Source organism: Mya arenaria, chromosome 15 (genome assembly GCF_026914265.1).
Source record: "Mya arenaria isolate MELC-2E11 chromosome 15, ASM2691426v1".
Classification (NCBI taxonomy): Eukaryota; Metazoa; Mollusca; class Bivalvia; order Myida; family Myidae; genus Mya; species Mya arenaria.
The window spans coordinates 49,428,699-49,455,322 of record NC_069136.1 but is presented as its reverse complement, the minus strand read 5'-3'; the positions used below and the strand labels follow the sequence as shown (position 1 = coordinate 49,455,322).

At 36.8% G+C, this 26,624-nt stretch overlaps 1 protein-coding gene across 2 annotated transcripts in view; it reads left to right on the top strand.

Annotated features, from left to right (window-relative positions):
* The first annotated feature begins 1,829 nt into the window (after positions 1-1,829).
* Positions 1,830-26,624, top strand: part of LOC128219560 (protein Wnt-11b-2-like) — a 50,166-nt gene continuing 25,371 nt past the window's right edge. Inside the window, exons 1-3 of one of the 2 annotated variants that reach the window (XM_052927380.1) lie at positions 1,830-1,909; positions 21,947-22,675; positions 23,073-24,667. In XM_052927380.1, coding sequence (XP_052783340.1) covers positions 24,576-24,667 — 92 coding nt within the window. In that variant the 5' untranslated portion in view covers positions 1,830-1,909; positions 21,947-22,675; positions 23,073-24,575. Of the gene's footprint in view, positions 1,910-21,946; positions 22,676-22,786; positions 24,668-26,624 lie in introns of those variants that run through there. The other variant, XM_052927378.1, reaches the window with a different exon arrangement.

The window sequence follows — 26,624 nt, the reverse complement described above, 5'->3', positions numbered from 1 at the left end:
TATATATGTATAAATGACATTGTTGAAGGTATTCATTCTAATATCGGTCTCTTTGCAGACGACACCAGTCTATACGTACTAGTCGACGACCCTGTTTCCGCTGCGACTCAGTTGAACATTGACCTTTCTAAAAACAAATCAGAATGGGCTGATATGTGGTTAGTTTCATTCAATTCAAGCCAAACAGAATCGCTTGTCATTTCTCGAAAGCATACTTAAGAACAACATCCACACTTGACAATGCTCGATACAACTATCTCTGAAGTTGACACACATACACACTTTGGAGTCGTTTTTAGCATCTTTATTACCAGAAGTGTAAGCGACACGCTATCACAAAAGAAACCCACTGGATACCCGTGTTCCACGATGCCGTGCACAGTTCTATTCAAAGTCTTTTCTACCCTTTACTATTGTGTTCTGGAACGATCTCCCTGCTGAGGTTCGCGACCAAGGAAGTGTATCAGTATTCAAATAAAAACTGATCGATTCACTCTATATGTTACTTAATTACTACTGTGCGTTGAATTTTCATAAAGGCCTACACCAATTCTTTGGGCTGGGCGACCTTACTACCTTACTTTCTATCTTCTTCTCACTTTCCTTTCCTACCTATTGTCTTAATATATGACTACAATAACAAACAGAGCCCCTTCATGTTACTTCAACTCGAAATACTTATGCAGGCTACTACAGTACATTTGCAACGCAATCACATACATTTTGTATAATGAATATGTAATTTAGTAACATGATTGTCGAACTTCAATTGTACAAGTATCCTTCTGTATCCCCAACTATCTTTGTCATATGGATTAGCTTCTTAAATTTTACTTTTTATCTCTCCAACCAGGTACATACTGACATATATAGTTTTTCATATGTTTAACATATTCAATTATTCATTATTTAATTTTCTATAACTATCGATATACCAATTAACACAGTATATACGTTTTCGCTGGATTTAATTCATTTATCCATAGTATTTTAACAGAAAATAGAAAAGAGTTTTCATACAAGCCAATGGCTTTCTCCTCAATTATATATACATATATATATATATATTGCATTGAAAAACATGAGAAATGACTCAAAAACAGGCGGTGGTAAAAAATAGTCCAACAATATATTACTCATGGACGACTATGTACAGATAACACTTGCAGTTATCTCCCGTGTCATCGTCGGTATTATCATTGCTATGCTTGAATACAAACAAAGTCAAACCTAAATTGATCTTTCTCGTTTTGTTCACATTTGTAACAGACATTGTAACATTCACTTAGAGCATCTATAAACGATAGATGTACATTTTTCCTAGTTATAATCACTTGGACAAAATACCATCAAAGGTTTTAACAATGATACCAACATTTCAGGTGTGTGTATTTTCCATGTTATGATAAAAATAAACGATGTACTTGCGTCTTCAAATTTATGTTTCGGCATCAAATTGTAAATAACTTCTTTAAAATCTTTGAATTCGTCATTAACTGTTTAATAATTTGTCAATAATATAGTTATTATTAACAAATCAATTAATTCAAATGTGAAAACTAGCCGAAATATATAACAATTACCCAAGTTGCAGATATTTTAGTTATATCTTATTGAGTTTGAAAGGCGAAATTGCGCAAGTTTAAAATTAGCTAGATACGTCCAAATGAAGTATTTTTCGATGACAGGGTGAATTTAGGAGTAAGATGCTTGTCTAATCTTTTATTTATTGTGCGCTGAACAATCATTGCGTTGGATTTTACTTACGACAGATTTGCTGCAGTTGAAGGGAAGAGTTACAAAAGTTCAACAATTCAAGATATTATATCAGGCGTTTAAAACCTTAAGCTCTACATGAAATAACAGAAGTGAAAATCTGTGAAAAAAGGATATACACTACTGTTTTTAAGTAAGTACATAACGATTCTGTATTTTGAAACGTAAAATGTTATGTTTATTTTACATTATCTATAGAAGGTAACACATTTTGGCTTCCAAACTGACACATTTTATACGTGATGTTCTAATGTTTTAATTAACTACTAATTGTATTCGTTTACAAAAAAAAAACAATAATATCTTGTGCAAGAAAAGAATTATTAAGAAGAAATGAATATATTATTGGCCAAAAACCACAAACAAGCATATGTCTCCTATATTCCATATATTCTAGAGTTTGAGAATTTACATGGCATTGTAAAGTCGCATTGCATTTTAATATTTTACAAAAAAAATGTATTCTTATAAAAGTGAGAAATGGACAATTTATAGGTCGTAATATTATGCGTATTTATTAACATCTAATACATCCATTAATTTGCTCGTCAAGTGCGGTGACAAAGACTTCCGGCGATGAAAACCTCGGTAGTTTTCAACATGCTTAATGAACACTTTATTGATATTGAAAGCAAAAAGCAAACACCCATTGTTAGTATGCAAATAAAACACAAGTGAAATTTTACGACCTCTAGGATAATTGAAATGTGATGTTACATCGCTGATAACTCGTTATAGTAAACAGGCGGTAAACAAAGCCCAGACACGATAAAGCAAGAATAACACAGATGCTTACAAAAACGAGCGTCTTAAAGGGACAATTCACATGTACGTGTCATTGAGACCTTTTCACCTTATTTATTAAATTGAAGCCAAACTATGGCTACTTCCCAACTGCCAAAAAACATTTTTGCTTCAACAATTCCCAAACATAATTTTGCTCAATAACAATATCCAATAAGTATACATACTTTAGTCAAAAAGGCTCAACATGAAGAAACAAGTTAAGTCCTCAAGAAGATAAGCCATGGTTTGATCGACATAGACATAGTTTCCAATTAGATAACTTTCAGTTTCTTTTAGTTTTCTCAATTTCATACATGTCGATTAAATTTCTCAAATATTAAACGGCAACATTTGCTCAAAAAGTCCTGCAATAAAAAATACGGAAGCAAAATATCAAATAGTTTTTAATTGATGCGTAAGAAGAAAGGAAACAACAGAAAATGCATGAAAAATAGACTTGTCATGAAGCTAGCAGTACCAAAATAGGAAATAATACAGCAAAATAGTGACTGCCTCAATGAGGACTCGAATAAAAGAACACCTGCTTATCATGCACAACATCAGAGCTATTTTAATATACAACGGATAATGAACGTGTTATGGAAATGTTTGTTCGAAATAATAACCAACTGCACTGATACCGTGATAATCACTTCGAACCAATGCAAGGTGCAAGCCTGTATGAATTTAGTATGTTGTGTTTGAAATTGCATTTGTTTGAATGTTTTGGCCTCTAAAACTACCTTCGGCAAAATGCGTACATAGAGAAATCATTTCCACTATTAACTAAAAACAAATTGTGAAGGAAATGTACAGGAAAACAAGTACCTACTGTGCCCAATGTAAATGATTGAGATTGATGATCAACATAAGGGTCAGCGGGTGTAGATAATTGAAATATGGTCAGCGGATGTAGATAATTGAAATATGGTCAGCGGATGTAGATAATTGAAATATGGTCAGTGGATGTAGATAATTGAAATATGGTCAATGGATTTAGATGATTGAAATATGGTCAGCGGATGTAGATGATTGAAGTATGGTCAGCGGATGTAGATGATTGAAATATGGTCAGCGGATGTAGATGATTGAAATATGGTCAGGAGATTTAGATGATTGAAATATGGTCAGCAGATTTAGATGATTAAAATAATTATGGTCAGCTAATGTATAAGATTGAAATATGGTCAGCAGATTTAGATGATTGAAATATGGTCAGGAGATTTAGATGATTTAAATATGGCCAGCTAATTCAAATGATTAAAATAGGGTAAGTTAATGTTATTGACTAAAATAGGATAAGTCGTAGTAATATTTGAAAAAGCGTCAGCAGATGTAGACGATTTGAAAAAGGTGCAATAGATATATATGATTGAAATAGGACAAACAGATGTAAGTGATGAAATTAGAGTTAGCTGAACTACATGTCGTCCCAGGAACCTAGGAGACAGATAGTTCTTATCGAAGATGCGTTGCCATTTCATCGTATGAATATTTAAGTTTTGTTTGCAGTATAGTATGTAGTTTGTAGTGTGTTATATTTACCATGTTTCTTGACATAGTTAATAACTTTACTATTTCAGGTAGCGTTTCCAAAGGCATAAATATAGCCTCCATAACACATGATAGTGGTTGATAATGGTCAATTTCAAAATGGCTTTATTTATGAAGGTACTGTTTGAAAGGTCACACTGTTACAACATATGTAAGTGTACACCAACATTGTAATACTAGAGTTCCGCGATTTCAAAATGGCGCATGCTTGGTCCACCCATTTGGAAAGAAAAATGATTGAACAATTATTCATTGATAGCAGGACTGATTTAAGTCGTACATGTAGAGCGATATGTTTAACTATTGAGCTTGAAGTTTGCTGTTACATGAAATCTTATTGCATTTTAGTTGCATGTTTTATTTGGTGGGCAAATACTTTGCTAGTGACACGATAATACTGTTTTTGGTCTGCATACTTATCCTTTGATTATAAACGATCATTCTTATTAGTCTTAATCCGTAAATATTCACACAATTCTGACTGACTCTTGATTGAACTCTTAAGTGTATTTAATCTTTATTGTTAAAGTGTGCATACTTCTTAACTTTTCACACAAACAGCGTCGTCAAATTATTTTAATATTGCATACGGCGAAGTTGGCAGTTGCCCGGCGATGACATTGATGCTCATCTTGATGATAATGCTTCCATCAAACCTCACAACGTGACCAAAAGCAATAGACGTATCGTTTATGCTCATGAAACTAGTAATCCACTGAACTGGCCATGTATTTTATACGTTGTATGAATGATTTGATTCGTTCAAGAATCAGAAAAATTGAACATGACTAGACACTTCCTCGTTTTATTTGTCAGTTGCACCTGGCGGCCATTACTGTCACGTTCGATATCAGCGCCCCCCTGCCACGTGGGTGGGGTACCGCAATCATTCCTGTTACCACGTGACAGTTACACGTGACAGTCATGGGCGGAATGCCGCTCGCAAGATACCAGATCCCAACAAATCTTGTGTTTCCCTGACTTTAAAACTCATAAATGTCGAAATAGGGAACCGTTTACACGGTATTCGACAGCTTGGCAACTTATTTCAGTGTATAAAGGCTGATAAACAAATGGTCCTGGTTTAGATTATTTTGGTGTAAAATATCTGACAATGTCTACGCAAAAACAATCCCCCCCAGTTCCGCTTTCAAACGTTAAAATGGAATAACAATTATAGAATATATCAACTCATTTAAAGATACTTCAATGTCCTTTACGTCGAATATCTTATTTCTGACAATCTTTTCATGCTATTAAGGAATATATATTTGGAATTGAACACGGGCATACCCAACCGACAATTACTTCAAATTATATATGTTCAAGAGCAGGGAGTTCTTTCTAGAAAGTTATTAGTTCAAGCATGGCGTCAATCTATACCACTTGATCAGACCTGATTTCACGGCAAGTTACTACTAATTACCGTGCGCCATTAAACTGGTAATTTAGACTCCCTTATTTCGTGTTTTTTTGTAAAATAGGCATCCGGAACTGTATAAGTTACGACAAAACTGAAATAAAATGATAATAAAAGAGCAACATTGTTTCAAAACTAGCAAATCATCGCCAACGCTTTCCAAGTAATCTTCCCCTGGGTCGAGATGGTTGATTGTACTAAGCGATAACGTTTGCCATTTCTATTTCCTTAGTTACCTCGTAAACGTTACAACGCAAATGAAAGTCCTTCCAGTGCAATGTTGAGCTAGCTGTTTGCAAAAAGAAACATTCTTGCTCTTCTCGGATTAAAAAAAAGCAAACCCTAAAGGCGAGTACATTCCTTGTAATTCATTAGTCGTCAGTTGTAAATCAAACATATTGTTGAACAAAATGCGATCACAATTTTCAAATAAGTTTAAGCACATGGTTATATTATGCAAGCGAATAACTGATAAAAAGTCCGCCTTATGATCTCGACAAGTTAAAAATTGCTTTGGCGACCGGTCAATTCAATGCTTTCGAAGGTTTGAAGCGTTTCGCATTTAAACGCTACGAGTTTGCACATATCGTATAGACTGACATAGGGACTTAAAGAGTACTTCCTTCTATTATAAATGACTGTCCAATATGCTTTTAAGGTCGTCCCAATTCGGTATTCCAGAACATTTATTTGATAGGCACCTTCTAATATGTATTTGGACTAGAGTGTGGTTGTTGTCTCGTATATATTATGTTTGTTGTCTCTTTGTCTTTGTATCCTTATGAGTATAAACAACATCGCGATAATCGTTTGAACGTTGTGCTTGTCCAAATCGTTTTCCTTGACTTGTTGATTGATGGAGGTGATGTGATTATAAGAAAAAGATTACCATATTCGTGTCCTTGGCATTCCATCTCGTTTTCACTGAACGCGTCTTCAATGTGATATTGACGTACACTTCATGGCTTTTGCTTAACATGAATGTTCTTGGTGATGGTGTGTGGAGAAGGCGTACTTCATTCTTCCATGGAGTCACAATATCTTGCTTCCAGTCCTGCCTAGGTACGCAATGCTGTCTATTAAGCTGACCTCCGAGTATAACCAGGCCTGTGGAGTTGCTTAAGTAATCTCCATGGCCGTGTCAATCTTAAATTTAAAGGTCAATCAGGTATCTCCATGTTTATCAAGAAAGTGTTGCATGGTCGACTGACTGACCCATTACCATAAAATGCCGCCTATTAACTCGAAACATACAAATCAATGAACGTAAATTAAATTAAATGGACATAAATAATTCATTGTTTTATTTTCAATAATAAGTTTGCTGTTTTCACGACGGAAATATATTACAATATCGTTTCAATTGCGGATTTAAACATTTAGACATAATTCGGACTCAAATGTGTTGGGTTTGGTGCCATATTTTTGAATTTCGGATGTGTCGAATGTTCGTTATCTCGACGAACCGATGAAGTCGACATAACGAGTTTCGACTGTACATTAGAAATAATAAAATACGATGAAACGACAATGATTGGAGGTTATCTCTGCCGTGCTCACTCTCTAAAAAGTTCCGTCAAATATTTTCATTGGAATTTTTCTTGATCGGATATGTCTTGTTCAATTGAATAATCAACGCAGTGGTTGAGACAGGTGCTTTTAAGATTCTGGCGAAGTGCTATCAAGACTATGTGCGTTAATGATAAGTCCCTGCATCGGTATGCAACTGCTCTCTCCTTTGTGAAGTTGTATGTTACTCGTGTGTGTGTCATAGGTTAGTTTTACTGCTCCGTCAATTACACAATTTGTTTTGTTTGGTGAGACGGGCCGTCCCGGAGATGGACATTGTTCTTGAGTTACTAGGAATTTAAGTTAGAGGTGGCTCATCGTGGGGGTGTATTGCGGACATGCGCACCCTCCAGTCCGTAACATAAACATATATACGGTTTAAGTGTTATCTGGGATTGAGGGGTCCAACCCCGTGACAATGTTTTCACATTTCAGTATTATAGTATGCTTTCTAGTGTTATGGACGCATGCCATTTCACTTAAACAATTTAAAGCAGATGCGCGGTCGCCAACTTGATCCGCTAGTATATGTTTCTATTCTGCTGTTATCCTACTTGACACACATGTCTGCGTCTTCTCGCTTGCCTTTACATTGACCTTGATACAGTTTGAATATGTTTTTCCTTTATTATTTGTTTTTGCTCTCCTGCATTGGCTAATAACTCCGGACGCCAGAAATCCCTCTTTATATGTGTGTACTGTTCCATGAAGCAGATAACACTTGAATGTCTTACTCCGGTTGCTCAAAATCAATTCGTATAATTTGCATGACTCGTTCCAATTCTGTTTGATTATTGTCTTGCTTTTACGAATTCGTGCTGGCAAAGGCATGAATCCTGCCTGTCCATATTCATATTTGAAGACAGATCTTCCTTTTTTACTAAGACGTTTCAGATTTAGTTTGACCAAAGACAGTGCATCATCTGGGCTCAATGTCCTTTTCAGTAATTTTGTAGAACTTTACGGGCTATTTTGTATAAAGGGCTAACCGGCTGGGATCATATGAGGTTGGCGATAAAGAACATTCAACAATTGTAAATCCATGAGTAACGAAGGTGATAAAGGGTGAGAAATAGTTACCGCAGTATCAATAGATGTTTTTGTCCAGCGGAGCAGAAAAAAAGCGATCACAATCATTTATGGTTATGATTTATCTTAATTTATTTGCAAAGAATGACATGATATCATGTATATCTCTAAGCAACTTTGTATATTTCAAAATTCATTGTAGAAACTAGTTGACATAAACTATGTCTTATAAATCGCAGTGTGAAATCGACACCTTAAGCGTGTTTGTGCATTAAACTTAATAAGAGTGCATCTTTAATTGTCGTTTAGAATTCCTTTATATTTCAATACATAATTTGCACAAATTTGAATACATCTGCCAATGTTCATCAAATACGATCTAATCATTTTCAATATAAACTTGTTGATGATAAAGATATAAAATTAACCTGCTCTTAAATGTGTCAAGAACTAAGATTTTGAATATCAAAGGGATCTCATGATTCAATTAGCATGTAGTAATTCGAATATTTAAAAGAGTATAAAAGGTGTGGTCTTTTGAAATGCTATGCCAAATTACTTTACTAAGCTTTGGTTTCTTCTGGCTGCATTTCATATTAAACGGGCCCAAATTATGTACAAATATTGATGTAACCGTATATATCACGTACAATTGGTAACTCAAACTTTTATAATAACGATCTGCTAATTATATAACTTCAATTAGAATCGAAATTCAAGATTTAATGAGGAATTTACACTATGCGTCTATTTGAAATATTTCGCCAGTCTTCATAATTAAGATAGTGTGGTGAACAACTCTGTTTTGGTAAACTTTCGGGGTTAAAATACAGTAACACTAGATTTCAAGACCATAATCTCATTCGTCAAACATGTTGACAACTGTGTATAATTATTTTAACTGTACGGTGGAGTCCATATTTTTACTGGCAACAAGTGCCCATGCCATCTCGCAAGTTTCTGTAACCTATTATAACATGCAGGTCTCTTGGTGTTTATACTTATTTGTTGGCCAATGACAGTCGAGGATTTACCACAATTCACTTTAGCTTCATATCATGTAGAGCAGGTCTGACGGCAAATACATGCATTTGTTTTCATAGAACATATTGTGTCGGTCTACGTGACTGGGTACAGTCGTTTATGATCCATAGTTCGATGTTCCCTCTGCAAACAAGCGAAGTAACTATTATTGACCGCTAAAAGTGCCGTTGTCTGGTGGCAGTTGAAGTCACGTTATGTAACAGACGTCGACTCTAATATTTACCAATTACAATATTTGAAATTCGTGTATAAAATATGGTCTTGTGGTGTTGTGTGCCTCGCGTTTGGTATTTGTTTGTTGTTTTGTGGTGTTGTGTGCCTCGCGTTTGGTATTTGTCTGTTGTTTTGTGGTGGTGTGTGCCTCGCGTTTGGTATATGTTTGTTGTTTTGTGTTGGTGTGTGCCTCGCGTTTGGTATTTGTCTGTTGTCTTGTGGTGTTGTGTGCCTCGCGTTTGGTATTTGTTTGTTGTTTTGTGGTGTTGTGTGCCTCGCGTTTGGTATTTGTTTGTTGTCTTGTGTTGGTGTGTGCCACGCGTTTGGTATTTGTTTGTTGTCTTGTGTTGGTGTGTGCCTCGTGTTTGGTATTTGTTTGTTATCTTGTGGTGTTGTGTGCCTCGCGTTTGGTATTTGTTTATTGTCTTGTGGTGGTGTGTGCCTCGCGTTTGGTATTTTTTGGTATTTTGTGGTGTTGTGTGCCTCGCGTTTGGTATTTGTTTATTGTCTTGTGGTGGTGTGTGCCTCGCGTTTGGTATTTTTTGGTATTTTGTGGTGGTGTGTGCCTCGCGTTTGGTATTTGTTTGTTGTCTTGTGTTGGTGTGAGCCTCGCGTTTCGTATTTGTTTGTTATCTTGTGGTGGTGTGTGCCTCGCGTTTGGTATTTGTGTATTGTCTTGTGGTGGTGTGTGCCACGCGTTTGGTATTTTTTGTTGTTTTGTGGTGGTGTGTGCCTCGCGTTTGGTATTTGTTTGTTGTCTTGTGTTGGTGTGAGCCTCGCGTTTCGTATTTGTTTGTTATCTTGTGGTGGTGTGTGCCTCGCGTTTGGTATTTGTGTATTGTCTTGCGGTGGTGTGTGCCACGCGTTTTGTATTTTTTGTTGTTTTGTGGTGGTGTGTGCCTCGCGTTTGGTATTTGTTTGTTGTTTTGTGGTGTTGTGTGCCTCGCGTTTGGTATTTGTTTGTTGTTTTGTGGTGTTGTGTGCCTCGCGTTTGGTATTTGTTTGTTGTTTTGTGGTGTTGTGTGCCTCGCGTTTTGTATTTGTTTGTTGTTTTGTGGTGCTGTGTGCCTCGCGTTTGGTATTTGTTTGTTGTTTTGTGGTGCTGTGTGCCTCGCGTTTGGTATTTGTTTGTTGTCTTGTGGTGGGGTGTGCCTCGCGTCTGTTGTCTTGTGGTCTTGTGTGCCTCGCGTTTGGTATTTGTCTGTTGTTTTGTGGTGTTGTGTGCCTCGCGTTTGGTATTTGTCTGTTGTCTTGTGGCGGTGTGTGCCTCGCGTCTGTTGTCTTTTGGTGGTGTGTGCCTCTCGTTTGGTGTTCCTCAGACTGACTTCTTTTATCGTGACGAAAGCAATCGTTTGCCCAATCTGGGACCATACAACAAGTAAAACGAAAGAAACAGGATTATTTTGAATTCTTCTTAAATTCGGTAGGAGGTTGTAGCTTGGGATGTTATTTAAATAGTGTAACATCAAGGCCAATGCCACTGTTACTTCTACATGCAATTACAGTTATTGACTGATGGTGAGGTGTGTATCCCGTTTTGTGGACGATAAAAAAGGGCTATTCACTCCTTCACCATAGGTCAAGGTGAATAGCCCTTTTTGTGGGGGTGGGGGATATACACCGATATCAACAGCCTGTAAGTGTTCTTTTATATGCTTTTCGTAATAATCATTCTAGAGAATCGGTGTGCATCATATTTTATGCAGAACGCCCGAAAACACTATACTTAGAAAAAAGCCCCACTCACGTTAACTTCCGGTCGCTTATCATACCATACAATGGAAATGGTGTAACATCCTATTACGCATACATATTTGATTACAACAGTATCACAACAGTATCACTTTTGGAATGGTGTATACGACTTTTTAAGGTTTCTCACGTGACAGTCCCTCGACCAATCAAAAGGCGGAAATATACTTAGTACATATCAACATGAGATAATGATGACTAGATACGCCGATGACAATTTGTAGGCTAATATTATGAAGACAAAAATTGTATTGTTTTTGTCGTTTGGCAATTAGATGATCATCTGTGTTGCTAGAATAGGTTCTGTCCATTACCTCACGTTAGGGTACGGGGACAAATCATGTCAATGGACTACTAGTAGTGTACATGTATATTATATAAGTTTGTATTAATGTATTGCAAACTTTTATCCAAAATACTAGAATAAACGTAATACGCTGTAGTATAATTATGCTTTGCCTTTCTTATGGTGTTAAGTTTGTAGTCGATGGAGAGGCTGCTAAACCAGACCTGTACGTGTGCTTGTACGTGTAGAAATTGCAGCTCGGTTTAAAGGTCGTTTGTGAAAATCCCCATTAAACACATACTTGTAGGCTCAATGATACTTGAATAAAAAATCAGTTTCCTCGTGCTATTGTACATGTCATTTAAAACGAGTACAGTTTGCATAAATAATTCAATTTTTATTTTCAATAATGGGTCTGCTGTTTCAAGAGAGAAATTTATTTCAAGATCAATTCAATTGCGGATGTAAACATCAGACATAATTCTGAATTAAATATGCTGGGTTTGGTGCTATATTTTTGTATTTCGGATATGTCGAACGCTCTTTATCTCGAATTATTTTCCTCAGTCTCGAAGACTTCGAGTTTGGACTGTACATTGATTACGTAGTACACAAAAAGAAGTTCACATATACACGTAACGTTATGTTTCGCAACCACTCAATTACCTCTTGAAAGTTAAGTTTGGAATGCATTATTAGGTATTTAATTTAAATTGCTTTTTATCTGTATACAAATTACTTTGTAATAAATCAATTTACAATGCAGTGCTCTTATATGAAAGCTGTTATAGGGTTTGATCTCAGTTGGTAAGTCTCCAGTTAACTGAAGTCTTAAATGCTTCCCATCACTAAAGCGGTAGTACTTGCTTGTACAAAGCCCCGGGGCTTATCAGATAAACGAGGGGATCAAAGTGGTGGAAATGCGGGCAATAATATTAAAACGTTTAATGGTTTACTTATTGTGAGAGGTAGGACCACACATGTGAACGATCCATATTTATTTCATTGTATCTTTTGACAGCTTTATTGCAAAGGAATTTGTATGTCCTTTTATGTAAAGAATGGAATACTAATAAAATCTTGTTTTCTAATGTTTAATACCATATTTACCAGCGAAGTAGTCATATGTTATGTATTCTGCTGGTGTAAGTGGTCAGCCGTTGTTTTTATCCAATGAGAAGGCAGATACTTCAAATTTGACAAAACATTTAATTCAGTAAATCAGCAGTCCGCCATTTGTTATTTTAATCAGGTGAACCGGTAGATATAAACAGTGACTGGGCCACTTAGTTGGTAGTTTCACACAGTAGTATGAAGACCATTAAAATGGTTAAAAGGTTGGTAGTATGTACTTACACGAAATAAATGGTTATACGACCTTACCATTACCTGATAAAGATGCTATTATACTCTGTTAAACAAGATACCACATATTTTTGTTTGTCCAGTTAAATGTATTGTAATTGATGTTAATAATACGATATTAATGTGTATAAATACCCGACTTACAAAATATATTTTATCGTTCACGGTATGGTTATTATTTAAAAGAGACATATTTCAAGGTCATACATTTTCGTTTGTTCAAATGATGAAAATAATAATTATTCATTAAATAAAATGTTTGGCCGGATATAAGGTTTAAGATTGGACGCGCCGCACACCGCTCCCATATCTTTAATATATACATTCGAACCGTGTTGGCTCGATCTCCCAGGGACCGGCGCAAATACCTCGAGCCTCGAAAAACTCGAGCTAAGTGGGAACGCTTACCTTCAGTTTAAAGTATTCGGTCCTTTACATCTAGTTCGAGCCAACGAGTAATTCGAGTCAAGTGAGTTCGAGCCGACGGGGTTTGACTGTATAGTTATAAGGTAATGGGATTTATGAGTCCTCTATCAAAAACGTTTACTAAATGTCTTAATTGCTGCGTCCCCGTGTATTCTATGCATAAGCGTTTTTGCTTTCAAATATTGAAATTTCGCTGTTAGGTATTCCACATGTCACATAAACCGAAGTATGAGTATGTTGATCTTTCCGTCCTAGACGTGATAGAAGTCTTCAATGGGATGTTTTCAGACCATCCAAATACGGGTTTTAACAATATTCTCGTATAAAGTTCGTGAGGGATTAACTCTTTCTTTTCATCTACCAAAGGATCGACATATTGTGCCTTTAAATTGTTAGTCACGTTATGGTTCATTCGACGTAGTGACATTTATTTCATACGTGTGCGAGCTTTCTAATTTAGTATCACATAAATTTCACTTTCAAATAGTATATTCATTCATAAAACATTTTTAAATGGGAAAGGTCTTGTTATGAAGGAATTCAGATAGGAAAAATTATCGCTTTGTCATTACAATAAATGATAAATATAAATGAAAACTATTTAGAAATTATTGTTAATTTCTTGCTTTTCTTGTTAAATTGTGTGGACACAGATGTGAATCACCTATAAAATGTGATTTACATGTCCTGATTTTTATCTTGGTAGTACGGAAAACCCCAATCGAATTGATTTACAATTGAGAAAATACAACTTTAATGAAAGTACGGAGGACTATATGGAGAAGATAATGATTATTATACAAAATATATGTCTTTATAGGTCTAATATTTCTATTCACGGTATCGTATATATATGTTTAATGTGGTCGTGAATTAGCGTGCAAAATGATTTGTGTTCCAATTGAGTTATTATACAGTGATTACCTTCGAGATATACGTGGGAAATATGATCCACAAATTTCCAACCAGCGTTTATTAACAAGAGCAAGAAAACCGTATGCGGATACCTACGCTCGTCCATTTTTCTCATTTAAACAGGGAATATTACTCAACATATCCGAGTGATAAAAAGGGAAGTAACTACATTTATGTAAATATATTTTGACCTGAGTGATTAAAAGGGATATTACTAAGTTTATTTTGGCCTCAGTAATAACCCTGAAAATATCTGAAAATGGTATTGATCTGAATGGTGGGACTTGGTACACATGTAGACATTGTAATTGCAGGCATGAGTACCAAGTTGGTTGTGATAATCGTTTTACACGAAGAAGGCCACTACATTGCTATAACAATGTAGGATAAGCACGACGACGACTGCACCATGATTATAACAATGTAGGATAAGCACGACGACGACTGCACCATGATTATAACAATGTAGGATAAGCACGACGACGACTGCACCATGATTATAACAATGTAGGATAAGCACGACGACGACTGCACCATGGCTATAACAATGTAGGATAAGCACGAAGACGACTGCACCATGGCTATAGCAATGTAGGATTACCACGAAGACGACCACACCATGGCTATAACAATGTAGGATAAGCACGACGACGACTACACCATGGCTATTACAATGTAGGATACGCACGACGACGACTGCACCATGGCTATAACAATGTAGGATAAGCACGACGACGACTGCACCATGGCTATAACAATGTAGGATTACCACGAAGACGACCACACCATGGCTATAACAATGTAAGATTAGCACAACGACGACTGCACCATGGCTATAACAATGTAGTATTACCACGAAGACGACCGCACCATGGCTATAACAATGTAGGATAAGCACGACGACGACTGCACCATGGCTATAACAATGTAGGATAAGCACGACGACGACTGCACCATGGCTATAACAATGTAGGATTACCACGAAGACGACCACACCATGGCTATAACAATGTACGATTAGCACGACGACGACTGCACCATGGCTATAATAATGTAGGATTACCACGAAGACGACCGCACCATGGCTATAACAATGTAGGATAAGCACGACGACGACTACACCATGGCTATAACAATGTACGATTAGCACGACGACGACTACACCGTGGCTATAACAATGTACGATTAGCACGACGACGACCGCACCATGGCTATAACAATGTACGATTAGCACGACGACGACTACACCATGGCTATAACAATGTAAGATTAGCACGACGACGACTACATCATGGCTATAACAATGAAATATTAGCACAACGACGACTGCATCATGGCTGTAACAATGTACGATTAGCACGACGACGACTGCACCATGGCTATAACATTGTAATATTAGCACAACGACGACTGCACCATGGCTATAACAATGTAGGATAAGCACGACGACGACTGCACCATGGCTATAACAATGTAGGATTACCACGAAGACGACCACACCATGGCTATAACAATGTAAGATTAGCACAACGACGACTGCACCATGGCTATAACAATGTAGTATTACCACGAAGACGACCGCACCATGGCTATAACAATGTAGGATAAGCACGACGACGACTGCACCATGGCTATAACAATGTAGGATTACCACGAAGACGACCACACCATGGCTATAACAATGTACGATTAGCACGACGACGACTGCACCATGGCTATAACAATGTAGGATTACCACGAAGACGACCGCACCATGGCTATAACAATGTAGGATAAGCACGACGACGACTACACCATGGCTATAACAATGTACGATTAGCACGACGACGACTACAACGTGGCTATAACAATGTACGATTAGCACGACGACGACCGCACCATGGCTATAACAATGTACGATTAGCACGACGACGACTACACCATGGCTATAACAATGTAAGATTAGCACGAAGACGACTACATCATGGCTATAACAATGAAATATTAGCACAACGACGACTGCATCATGGCTGTAACAATGTACGATTAGCACGACGACGACTGCACCATGGCTATAACATTGTTATATTAGCACAACGACGACTGCACCATGGCTATAACAATGTACTATTAGCACAACGGCGACTGCACCATGGCTATAACATTGTAATATTAGCACAACGGCGACTGCACCATGGCTATAACAATGTAGGATGAGCACCACGACGACTGCACCATGGCTATAACAATGTACGATTAGCACGACGACGACTGCACCATGGCTATAACATTGTAATATTAGCACAACGACGACTGCACCGTGGCTATAACATTGTAATATTAGCACAACGACGACTGCACCATGGCTATAACAATGTAGGATAAGCACGACGACGACTGCACCATGGCTATAACAATGTAAGATAAGCACAACGACGACTGCACCATGGCTATAACAATGTAATATTAGCACAACGACGACTGCACCATGACTATAACAATGTAGGATGAGCACCACGACGACTGCACCATGATTACAAACAATATAAGATTATCACGACGACGACTGCACCATGGCTATAACAATGTAGGATTACCACGACGACGACCGCACCATGGCTATTACAATGTAGGATAAGCACAACGACGACTGCACCATGGCTATTACAATGCAGGATAAGCAGGACGACGACCGCACCATGGCTATAACAATGTAGGATTAGCACGAGGACGACTGCACCATGGCTATTACAATGAAGGATTAGCACGACGACGACCACATCATGGCTATTATTAGCAGATTAACACCACGACGACTGCACCATGGCTCTAACAATGTAAGATTAGCCCGACGACGACTGCACCATGGTCATACCAATGTAGGATTACCCCAACGATGACTGAACCATGGCTATGACAATGTATGATTACCACGAGGACGACTGCACCATGGCTATAACAATGTAGGATTGGCACGACGCACGGCGAAGACTGCACCATGTCTATAACAATGTAAGATTACCACAACGACGACTGGACGATGGCTATACCAATTTAAGATTAGCACGACGACGACTGCACCATGGCTTTAACAATTCACGATTAGCACGACGACGAGCACACCACGACTATTACAATGTAGGATTAGAACAACGACGACTGCACCGTGGCTATAACAATGTAAGATTAGCCCGACGACGACTGCACTATGGTAATAACAATGTACGATTAGCACGACGACGACTGCACCGTGGCTATAACAATGTATAATTAGCACAACGACGACTGCACCGTGGCTATAACAATGTAAGATAAGCACGACGACGACTGCACCATGGTTATAACAATGTAAGATTAGCACAACGACGACTGCACCATGGTTATAGCAATGTAAGATTAGCACAACGCCGACTGCACCATGGTTATAACAATGTAAGATTAGCACAACGCCGACTGCACCATGGCTATAACAATGTAGAATAAGCACAAAGCCGACTGCACCATGGTTATAACAATGTAAGATTAGCACAACACCGACTGCACCATGGCTATAACAATGTAGGATTAGCACAACGACGACTGCACCATGGCTATAACAATGTAGGATTAGAACAACGACGACTGCACCATGGCTTTAACAATGTAAGATTAGCACAACGACGACTGCACCACGGCTATAACAATGTAAGATTAGAACAACGCCGACTGCACCATGGTTATAACAATGTAATATTAGCACAACGACGACTGCACTATGACTATAACAATGTACGATTAGCACAACGCCGACTGCACCGTGGCTAAAACAATGTAGGATTAGCACAACGCCGACTGCACTATGACTATAACATTGTACGATTAGCACAACGCCGACTGCACTATGACTATAACAATGTGCGATTAGCACAACGCCGACCACACCATGACTATAACAATGTACGATTAGCACAATGTCGACTGCACTATGACTATAACAATGAAGGATTACCACAACGACGATCGCACCATGGCTAAAACAATTTAAGATTAGCACGACGACGACTGTACCATGGCTATAACAATGTAAGATTAGCACAACGACGATCGCACCATGGCTATAACAATGTAGGATTACCACGACGACAACTGCACCATGGCTATAACAATGTAAGACTAGCACAACGACGACTGTACCATGGCTATAACAATGAAGGATTACCACAACGACGACCGCACCATGGCTATAACAATGTAAGATTACCACGACGACGACTGTATCATGGCTATAACAATGTAGGATTACCACGACGACGACTGCACCATGGCTATCACAATGAAGGATTACCACTACGACGACTGTACCATGGCTATTACAATGTAGGATTACCACAACGACGACTGTACCATGGCTATTACAATGTAGGATTACCACGACTACGACCACACCATGGCTATAACAATGTAGGATGACCACGACGACGACTGCACCATGGCTATAACAATGTAGGATTACCACGACGACAACCGCACCATGGCTATAACAATGAAGGATTACCACGACGACGACTACACCATGGCTATTACAATGTAGGATTACCACAACGACGACTGTACCATGGCTAAATCAATGTAGGATTACCACAACGACGACTGCACTATGTCTATAACAATGTAAGATTAGCACAACGCCGATCGCACCATGGCTATAACAATGTAAGATTAGCACAACGACGACTGTACCATGGCTATAACAATGAAGGATTACCACGACGACGACTGCACCATGGCTATAACAATGTAAGATTAGCACAACGACGACTGCACTATGACAATGTAAGATTAGCACAACGACGATCGCACCATGGCTAAAACAATGAAGGATTACCATAACGACGACTGCACCATGGCTATAACAATGTAAGATTACCACGACGACGACTGGACCATGGCTAAAACAATGTAAGATTACCACGACGACGACTGCACCATGTCTATAACAATGTAAGAATAGCACGACGACGACTGCAGCATGGCTATTTCAATGTAAGACTAGCACGACGAAACCACACCATGGCTATAACAATGTAAGATCAGCACGACGATGACTGCACCATGGCTATAACAATGTAAGTTTAGCACGACGACGACTTCACCATGGCTATAACAATGTAAGTTTAGCACGACGACCACACCATGGCTATTTCAATGTAAAATTAAAACATCGACGTCCAAACCATGGCTATATCAATCTGGGTTTTACACCGCACAATGGCTTTAGAAATCTAGGCTTGAGACAACGACGACCACACCATTCCTATAACAATCTAGGCTGTACACAACTCCGTCAACACCATGGCTATAACACTACCCCAACTTCAGATAGTTTGTAAGAAATATAAGAGACGGGATAAAATCATCGATACTTTTGATCAATTGCACACAAAAATGAATCATTATTGTTTAATTATATACCTATTTGTTACATTTACAATTATGGTCTATATTATACATTTTAATTTCGTCCAAAATCTTCAAAAATGAACAGATGTTTCCCTTTTTATCATTCTTAAGCAGTTAAATTGTGCGATATAATTATTTGTGTGAGAAAGTAAGCACTATGAACAGACAAACTAACGTCTTGTTTTTAACTTTTGTTATCTTGTCAATATATCAATTGAAGAACTTTCGTTAACAGGCTATTTCATTCTCGTTGATTATCGTGTTAATAACGCCTTGAGTTTTACGAAATAGATGCACTTTAATTCTTTACAACCAATTGTCCTATTTTATTCGCAATCTGGTCACACCGGCACTCTAATTCCATGTCAGTGAAATTGAAATACTCAGTATTTACTGTTGAGTGAGTCCAGGGGTATAATTATAGGAATTCCCAGGGGCGTGCCAAGGGCTTATACCTGTAATTGTAGTATTTTATTAGTAGTTGCAATCCTTCTAATTATGGACTCACCTTTCGGTGCTTTTCAAAAGTTTGAAACTTAAGAGTTCAACATGATTGTCGGCCCATTGAAATGAATAAGTTTAAAACAAAAGTGATACTCGCTAAACGGTTTTTATCTTGTCTTTAATCTTTAAGGTTATCTGTCCGTGCTTCGGTGTCTATGAGTGAATGAATGACGAAATAAAAATATCTTCTTTGATGAACACACAGATAACCTGAAACGGACAAAATACTGACCTGTTTACAAATAGCCGCTTTAAAGAAGGTATACTTTAAACAATGCCGCCATCCATTAATTGAGTAACCATGTAACATCCAGATTTTTCGGTTTTGAGGGAAATACGGGCAGACGACGGATTAAAACCACTGCAGTTAATAACGAAATTAGAAAAACTAGGATTATAACTTTAGAAGAATTAGAACAGCAACGCTGATTTTAGAAAGTCTTGGCTGACCGGACGATCGATCTATTATTGTTATTACTATTATTATTATTATGATTATTATTATTATTATTATTATTATTATTATTATTATTATTATTATTATTATTATATAAATAATATAATATTTTTCATAATATAATATTTTTAATCATAAAAATAATAATTATAATAATAATGGTTATGATAGTTTTGTTATTTTTATGTTATATTATATTATTATCATTATCATTGACCATTATATATTGTGTATAGGTCCGTGTTATTATTACTTTAAGATAATTCATTCAAAGATTTGAAAACGGCTTCCAATTTTATCCGGGACGCTTATATTGCTCCCAAGTATACGGCACTTTAGATCTGTCGTATAAATGTTTTAACTGTTTTAGGTCATTACTGCTTCATACAATTTCGATTCAAGTATTTCAACAACATATGTCATCGTAAATGATTCAAATATTGATAGTTTTGAAAGACTGTTTGATTTTAATTACCCAGTTTATTTATTGTTGTAAAAGCACACACGCGCTTTTTGTTTGAAAATTCGCACCCATTCTTCCATGACATATGACTGAAAGGTCCGATCAAACAAAATGTATACTCGCCAATTAAAAATACAAGTAAGCAATTAAACTATCAAGGTAGCTAATAATTTCAACTCGGCAACTTTTCAAGTGTTAGGTTGACATACTTTTGGCCTAAGCCCGTCAGAAAGAACATTCTTAATTGCCTGTGCAAACACAGATTATGGACTGCATTCGCGCTATTTTAAATAAAATACTTTTGATCAGGGTTTGATGTTGTTTCATAAAATATTAAGTAAACATTCAAGAGATTTCAAAATCTTGTCTTATCCTTTACTCCGTCTAGCAAAGGTCGGATCCCGTAAAGCGCTAATTAAAGAAGTTTCATAAGTGTTTTAAGTAAATGGGTTCTTTTCTGGTCCAGACGGATTAGACGGTGTAGCCTTGCTTATGATAATAAACAATTATATGTCTAGGATTGAAATTTTATGACTAAATTCCCTATTTTAAATTACATGTAATGAAAGAAGTAAAACTTTTTGTTAGTTTTCGTTTCATTCACTTTCTTTGCTTGTGTGAAAACCTCGGGGTTAAATCTAATCATGTTTGTCTAAACTGATTTGTATACATCATTAGAATGAATTAGATACCAAATGTCAACAAAATAAAACTTTTTGAACTCTGATACGCAATGTAATTCCTTTCATGGGCTTGTGTTTCGAGTCGTAAAACTTTTGCACCAGGGGCGCAAAAACGCATAAAAATAAAACCGCAGTCGTAAACAGGAACTGACCTTTATTTAGCTTTTCGGACGTTTTACGACATTGCCCGCGGTCTACGGTAATGAGGTGTTCAAAGGCGGTCACAAAGCAGTAAACGATTTATTGCCGATGTCAATCTGAAAATCTCTATTATCTCTGTTTGCAGATAGGGGACTGGACAATGGAAGAGGGCCGTTAAAGTCCAAGGGTGTTTCGGAATCCCTCGTGCAAGTTTGATGTAAAGGATTTCAAAAGGAACGCTTCAAAGAAGCTTGTTTAGTCCCGACATGCCGTGACCAGAGACCGGAAGAAAAATAGCCCCTACCTCATAACATGTTCTTCACGTAGGGGACTTGATATACACCATATATACGATGGAACATTTCGACATTAATTTCCTATCAAGCCTCTAAGACACCCCACCCTCAATTTTGACCTACAAATCTATAACAGAGCTAGAAAATATAACATAGTCATGGGAGCCAAGACCAACTATTGCTTTCTGAAGTAAAGCAATACTATAAAGAAATACAAACTGCGCCCAACTTCCAGGCTATTTTATAAAGGGTTTCATTGTTTCACCTATGGATAACAGTTCTGGACAAGAGAGGGCGTTGATGTTCGTGGAACGTGACGTTGATTGATCGCCATCTCAGTGACGTCAGCCGCGCGTGACGGCCACGTTCCGGATACATTCCTCGGACGGTGCACGCATCCCTCCTCTCACATACGTTAGCAAAACCAATACAGTATTTTGCAACGCGCAGTAAACCTTTGCTGGTATATTTGGATCACTATAATTAGCTATGCGCTTGTGAATTAATTTATTATTGAGGATTATTCCCAACGCTGAATTTCCCCGAATATTATTACCATGAGTTGACGTATTCGAGAAGTACCTTTAACGCGTTCTTTTTTTTACATTTACCGGATGCAACTGGTTCGAAACACTGTTAAAATTCAAAGCATTTCGCTAAATTCTCATTACATGCTATTTAAATGGTTTTCTTGCAGTGAAATCAGCCGCATAATGCCCATAATATTAACAATCAGAAGTCAAAAACGCATTCTACGATAGCGGAACGCACATTAACCTCGGAATTGACTCTCGACTATAATATAACTCCACCGCGGTAGAAAAACGATACATTATTTTCGTGAAAGCCAATGAAAGGTTGCATCCTGATCGGATAAAGCGTGTGCTTTTATCGTGGTTGTCATTTAAACAACTCAGTTTTCTCTATTTCATTCAAGAAAGTTAAGTTTTGTTTATTTTCTCTTTTTTACAAAAGGTTATTCAGCGTCATGATAGCACGATGTATACTTCTGTGTCATTCAAACAAATGTGCAATTTGAGAGACGAAAGCTACTGATAGTGTAGCTTAAATTTTGGTTAAGGATATTTTACAGAGTAAAAATCGGCTATTTTTTAATTGAAGTTTAATTGAATTGCGAATAAATTATAGAAAAATATAAAACAGAAGAAAATAGTGCAGAGGAACTATTTGCTAAAATTGGTGTTTTCCGCGACGATAATTTAGCGGATGTTTGGAAAGTGAAAATCAGCGGAAATTTGGCCGTTAGGATTAACCGCCGCAGTGACCCTAAGTGCATACCGGTGTGTTTTAATGCATATTTCGGGGTGTGTTTCACTTGGGGGATACGGGCATTTTTGTTGGGAGGTCCACTGTTCTATGGAAATACTGTGAACAAAAATCATACAGATACCTTGAATTGATTAACCGGAATGTTTACCGTGCATATCCGCTATTGTTTTTTATTAACGTTCTTTTGAAAGAAGATTAGTGTAAAATTAAGTAGAAATCTGGATTTTTGGAATTTCTTACCAGACGTCCAAGAAAGTTGGATTGTTACTAAGATTTAATCCAATTTTAACAAATTACTGAAACAATGCTGTGGAATAATTGATTGATCTCTTTTTACTAACATCTGGACGAAAATGAAACCATTTGGTTGAGGAAGAAGAAGAAAGAAAAACTGTTGTTTTCTTTACACGGGACATATGGTTCGTTGAAGAAGAGGTGTTAAACAGAGGCGCGTGGCATTTATTAGGTAACAAAGTACACAATAAAAAGTAAAGTGGGAAAGGTGTGAACCGAATACCTGACATTTTACACTGGGCATTGCTATTGTGCGGATCCCTTGCACTGCCTTAAAACGGTATTCAGTGGAATATCGGGTACCATTGAGGAAAATTCTCACAGAGCGACTGATGTGTAAGAAATAAATTAAACAAATAATATACTTAAATTACAAGGATTGGAGTGTTATTTTTTGCAATTAGTGGATAATGCTTATAGATGAAACATTGAAAAGTGATTGAAGTTTTATTGATGTTAATTGAAAATCTGAATGATAACAGATAACTTGTATTGGATTTATTATTTCTTAATTTAACACAAGTGGGGTGTGTCCAGTATAAAGAAAGAGATATACACAAGTGATTTATTATTATAATTATTATTATTTTGATAAATAGTTTTCTCGTACTTAAATGCAAAACAAAAAATAAATAAATACTTAAATTTATCAATCGTGCAACTTGGGCGACAACCAGTTGTATTAATTTCCATAATTTACGCATGGGAGGCGCATCAGAACATATTGTGACAAAAAATGTTTACTAATTTACAGTGATAATAATGAAAATAATAAGCGAAACCAAATAAGCAAAGTGAACAGAAATATCAACGATTGAGAAGCCGACATCAAAGTCATATATCAGTATCAGCAACAACAACAGCAACGACGACGAATAGAACAGCACTACCGCCATGTATATAAAGGAATGGAGTTACTGTGTTATTAGTGTGGTACTTATAGTACTAGCCCTGGATGTGGACAGATGCTCAGGGGTTAAATGGCTGTAAGTACCTTTTTATTGTTACAACATCATCAGCAACAACAACAACAAAATTTAGTAGTTACTTTTTACATTGCCGGTTTGTGCAATATTATCAGAAAGTCTAAAAAAAAGTCGAAGTCTTTTACATGATTACTGTTCTAAAAATTGAAAGTGAACTTAGGACATATTTTCTTATCAGAGTTATGATACTATTAACGTTAGAAATAGTTCGAAATAGTTCCATTTGGTAAGCAAGATAGAAAGAAAAGTAAAAGTAAAAGAGAAAGACGGACAGACGGACGGAGACGGACATACAGACATACAGTCAGATAGACTCACTGTATGCAAGTACATGTAATATGATGGACATGCTATTATAGAAATCTGTTTCAAAAGATGACATTTAAGAACGAGGAGAATGACACACGTGTATGTATGTGTTGTTTCTGGAATTGACGTCAATTCGGTGATCTATAGTAATGTTGTCAGAAGAATCTTCAAATTACAGTCAAAATATTGTAACATAAATGCTGCTTATTTAATTATTAATATTCATAAGCCAGTAATGTTTCCTTAATGAACATTAAAGCTGATTTATAGATACATATTTTAACATCTCACAGTTTAATTCCCATTTTCTGCCTATTACAACCAATTAAAGTAATTTTAAATGTAATCGTGAATGTATTCAACTAAATTTAACTCGAATAATATTAGCTTTAAATTTACAACTAATTTAAAATGTCAGTGCATCGGTTTTGAATAAAAACATAATTCTGGAAGCATATTGGTGGCATAATATTTCAATTAAATAATATAGGTTTATAATTTAAAATGCACACTCTTATCTTATAACTTTCTCATTAAAACCCGTTATTTTTTATGCTGCACATAATCTAATGTTAGTTTTGTACGATTTCGCATGAGGAATTCGTTTGTTTAATACGGGGCGGTTGATGGGGTAGATGGGGAATTTCTCGGCTGCTACATTGATAAAAGAGCTTTTTTGTCTTTAAAACTGACCAACAAAATTAGATTTTCCGGTTTACAAAATACTGTGTTTTATCAAATGAAGGAATACCTCGTACGAAATCCGCTCGTAAAAACAGTAAGAGTAGGCACGTAGTATCTCATCGTATAATTATAAGGGCATGTTTTTTTTCAATCAATTTATTTGCACTTAAAAGACTGGTTTTTCTATCAAACAGACAGAGAAAGATGTTATACATAAGAATGATAAACTGAATAATGTGTAGGCTATGTTGAATCACAATATGATGAAAATTCGTTGAGACATCAAAATATACAAAGGAATCATATTTCAAAGGCGAAAATCAAATAAACGAATAAAAACTGTTTTGTCGTGAAATATTTTCACAACGTTTCAACCATGTATTAAATATTGATATACAATAATATCATTCAACACTTCAAATGCACCTCAACAAGCTTAAAGAAAACTAAGGAGTTTTATAACTTTATTATGACAAACTGCCTTTAAATGACCGTGAAATAACACATGCAACATTATAGTGCACTTATCATTTATAAGTATGGGTAAATTATTCGTTTTTTCTCTCTCTCATGAAGACCACCTGTTTAGATTGAAGCTATTGTAATATGTGTTCTATTTGTTTTTAAGGGACTCTTTCATGTATGAAAGAGTTTCGTTCACGTATGAAATAGTCTCGTTCATGTTTTAAAGAGTCTCGTTCACGTTTTAAAGGGACTCGTTCACGTTTAGAAGTCTCGTTCTATTTTAAAAATGACCCGTGCACGTTTGAAAGAGTCTCGTTCACGTTTTTACGCGACTCGTTCACGTTTTAAAGGGACTCGTTCACGTTTAGAAGTCTCGTTCTATTTTTAAAATGTCTGGTTCACGTTTTAAAGAGTCTCGTTCACGTTTTTACGCGACTCGTTCACGCTTTAAAGGGACTCTGTCACGATTTAAAGGGTCAGATATCCAACACATTAATTT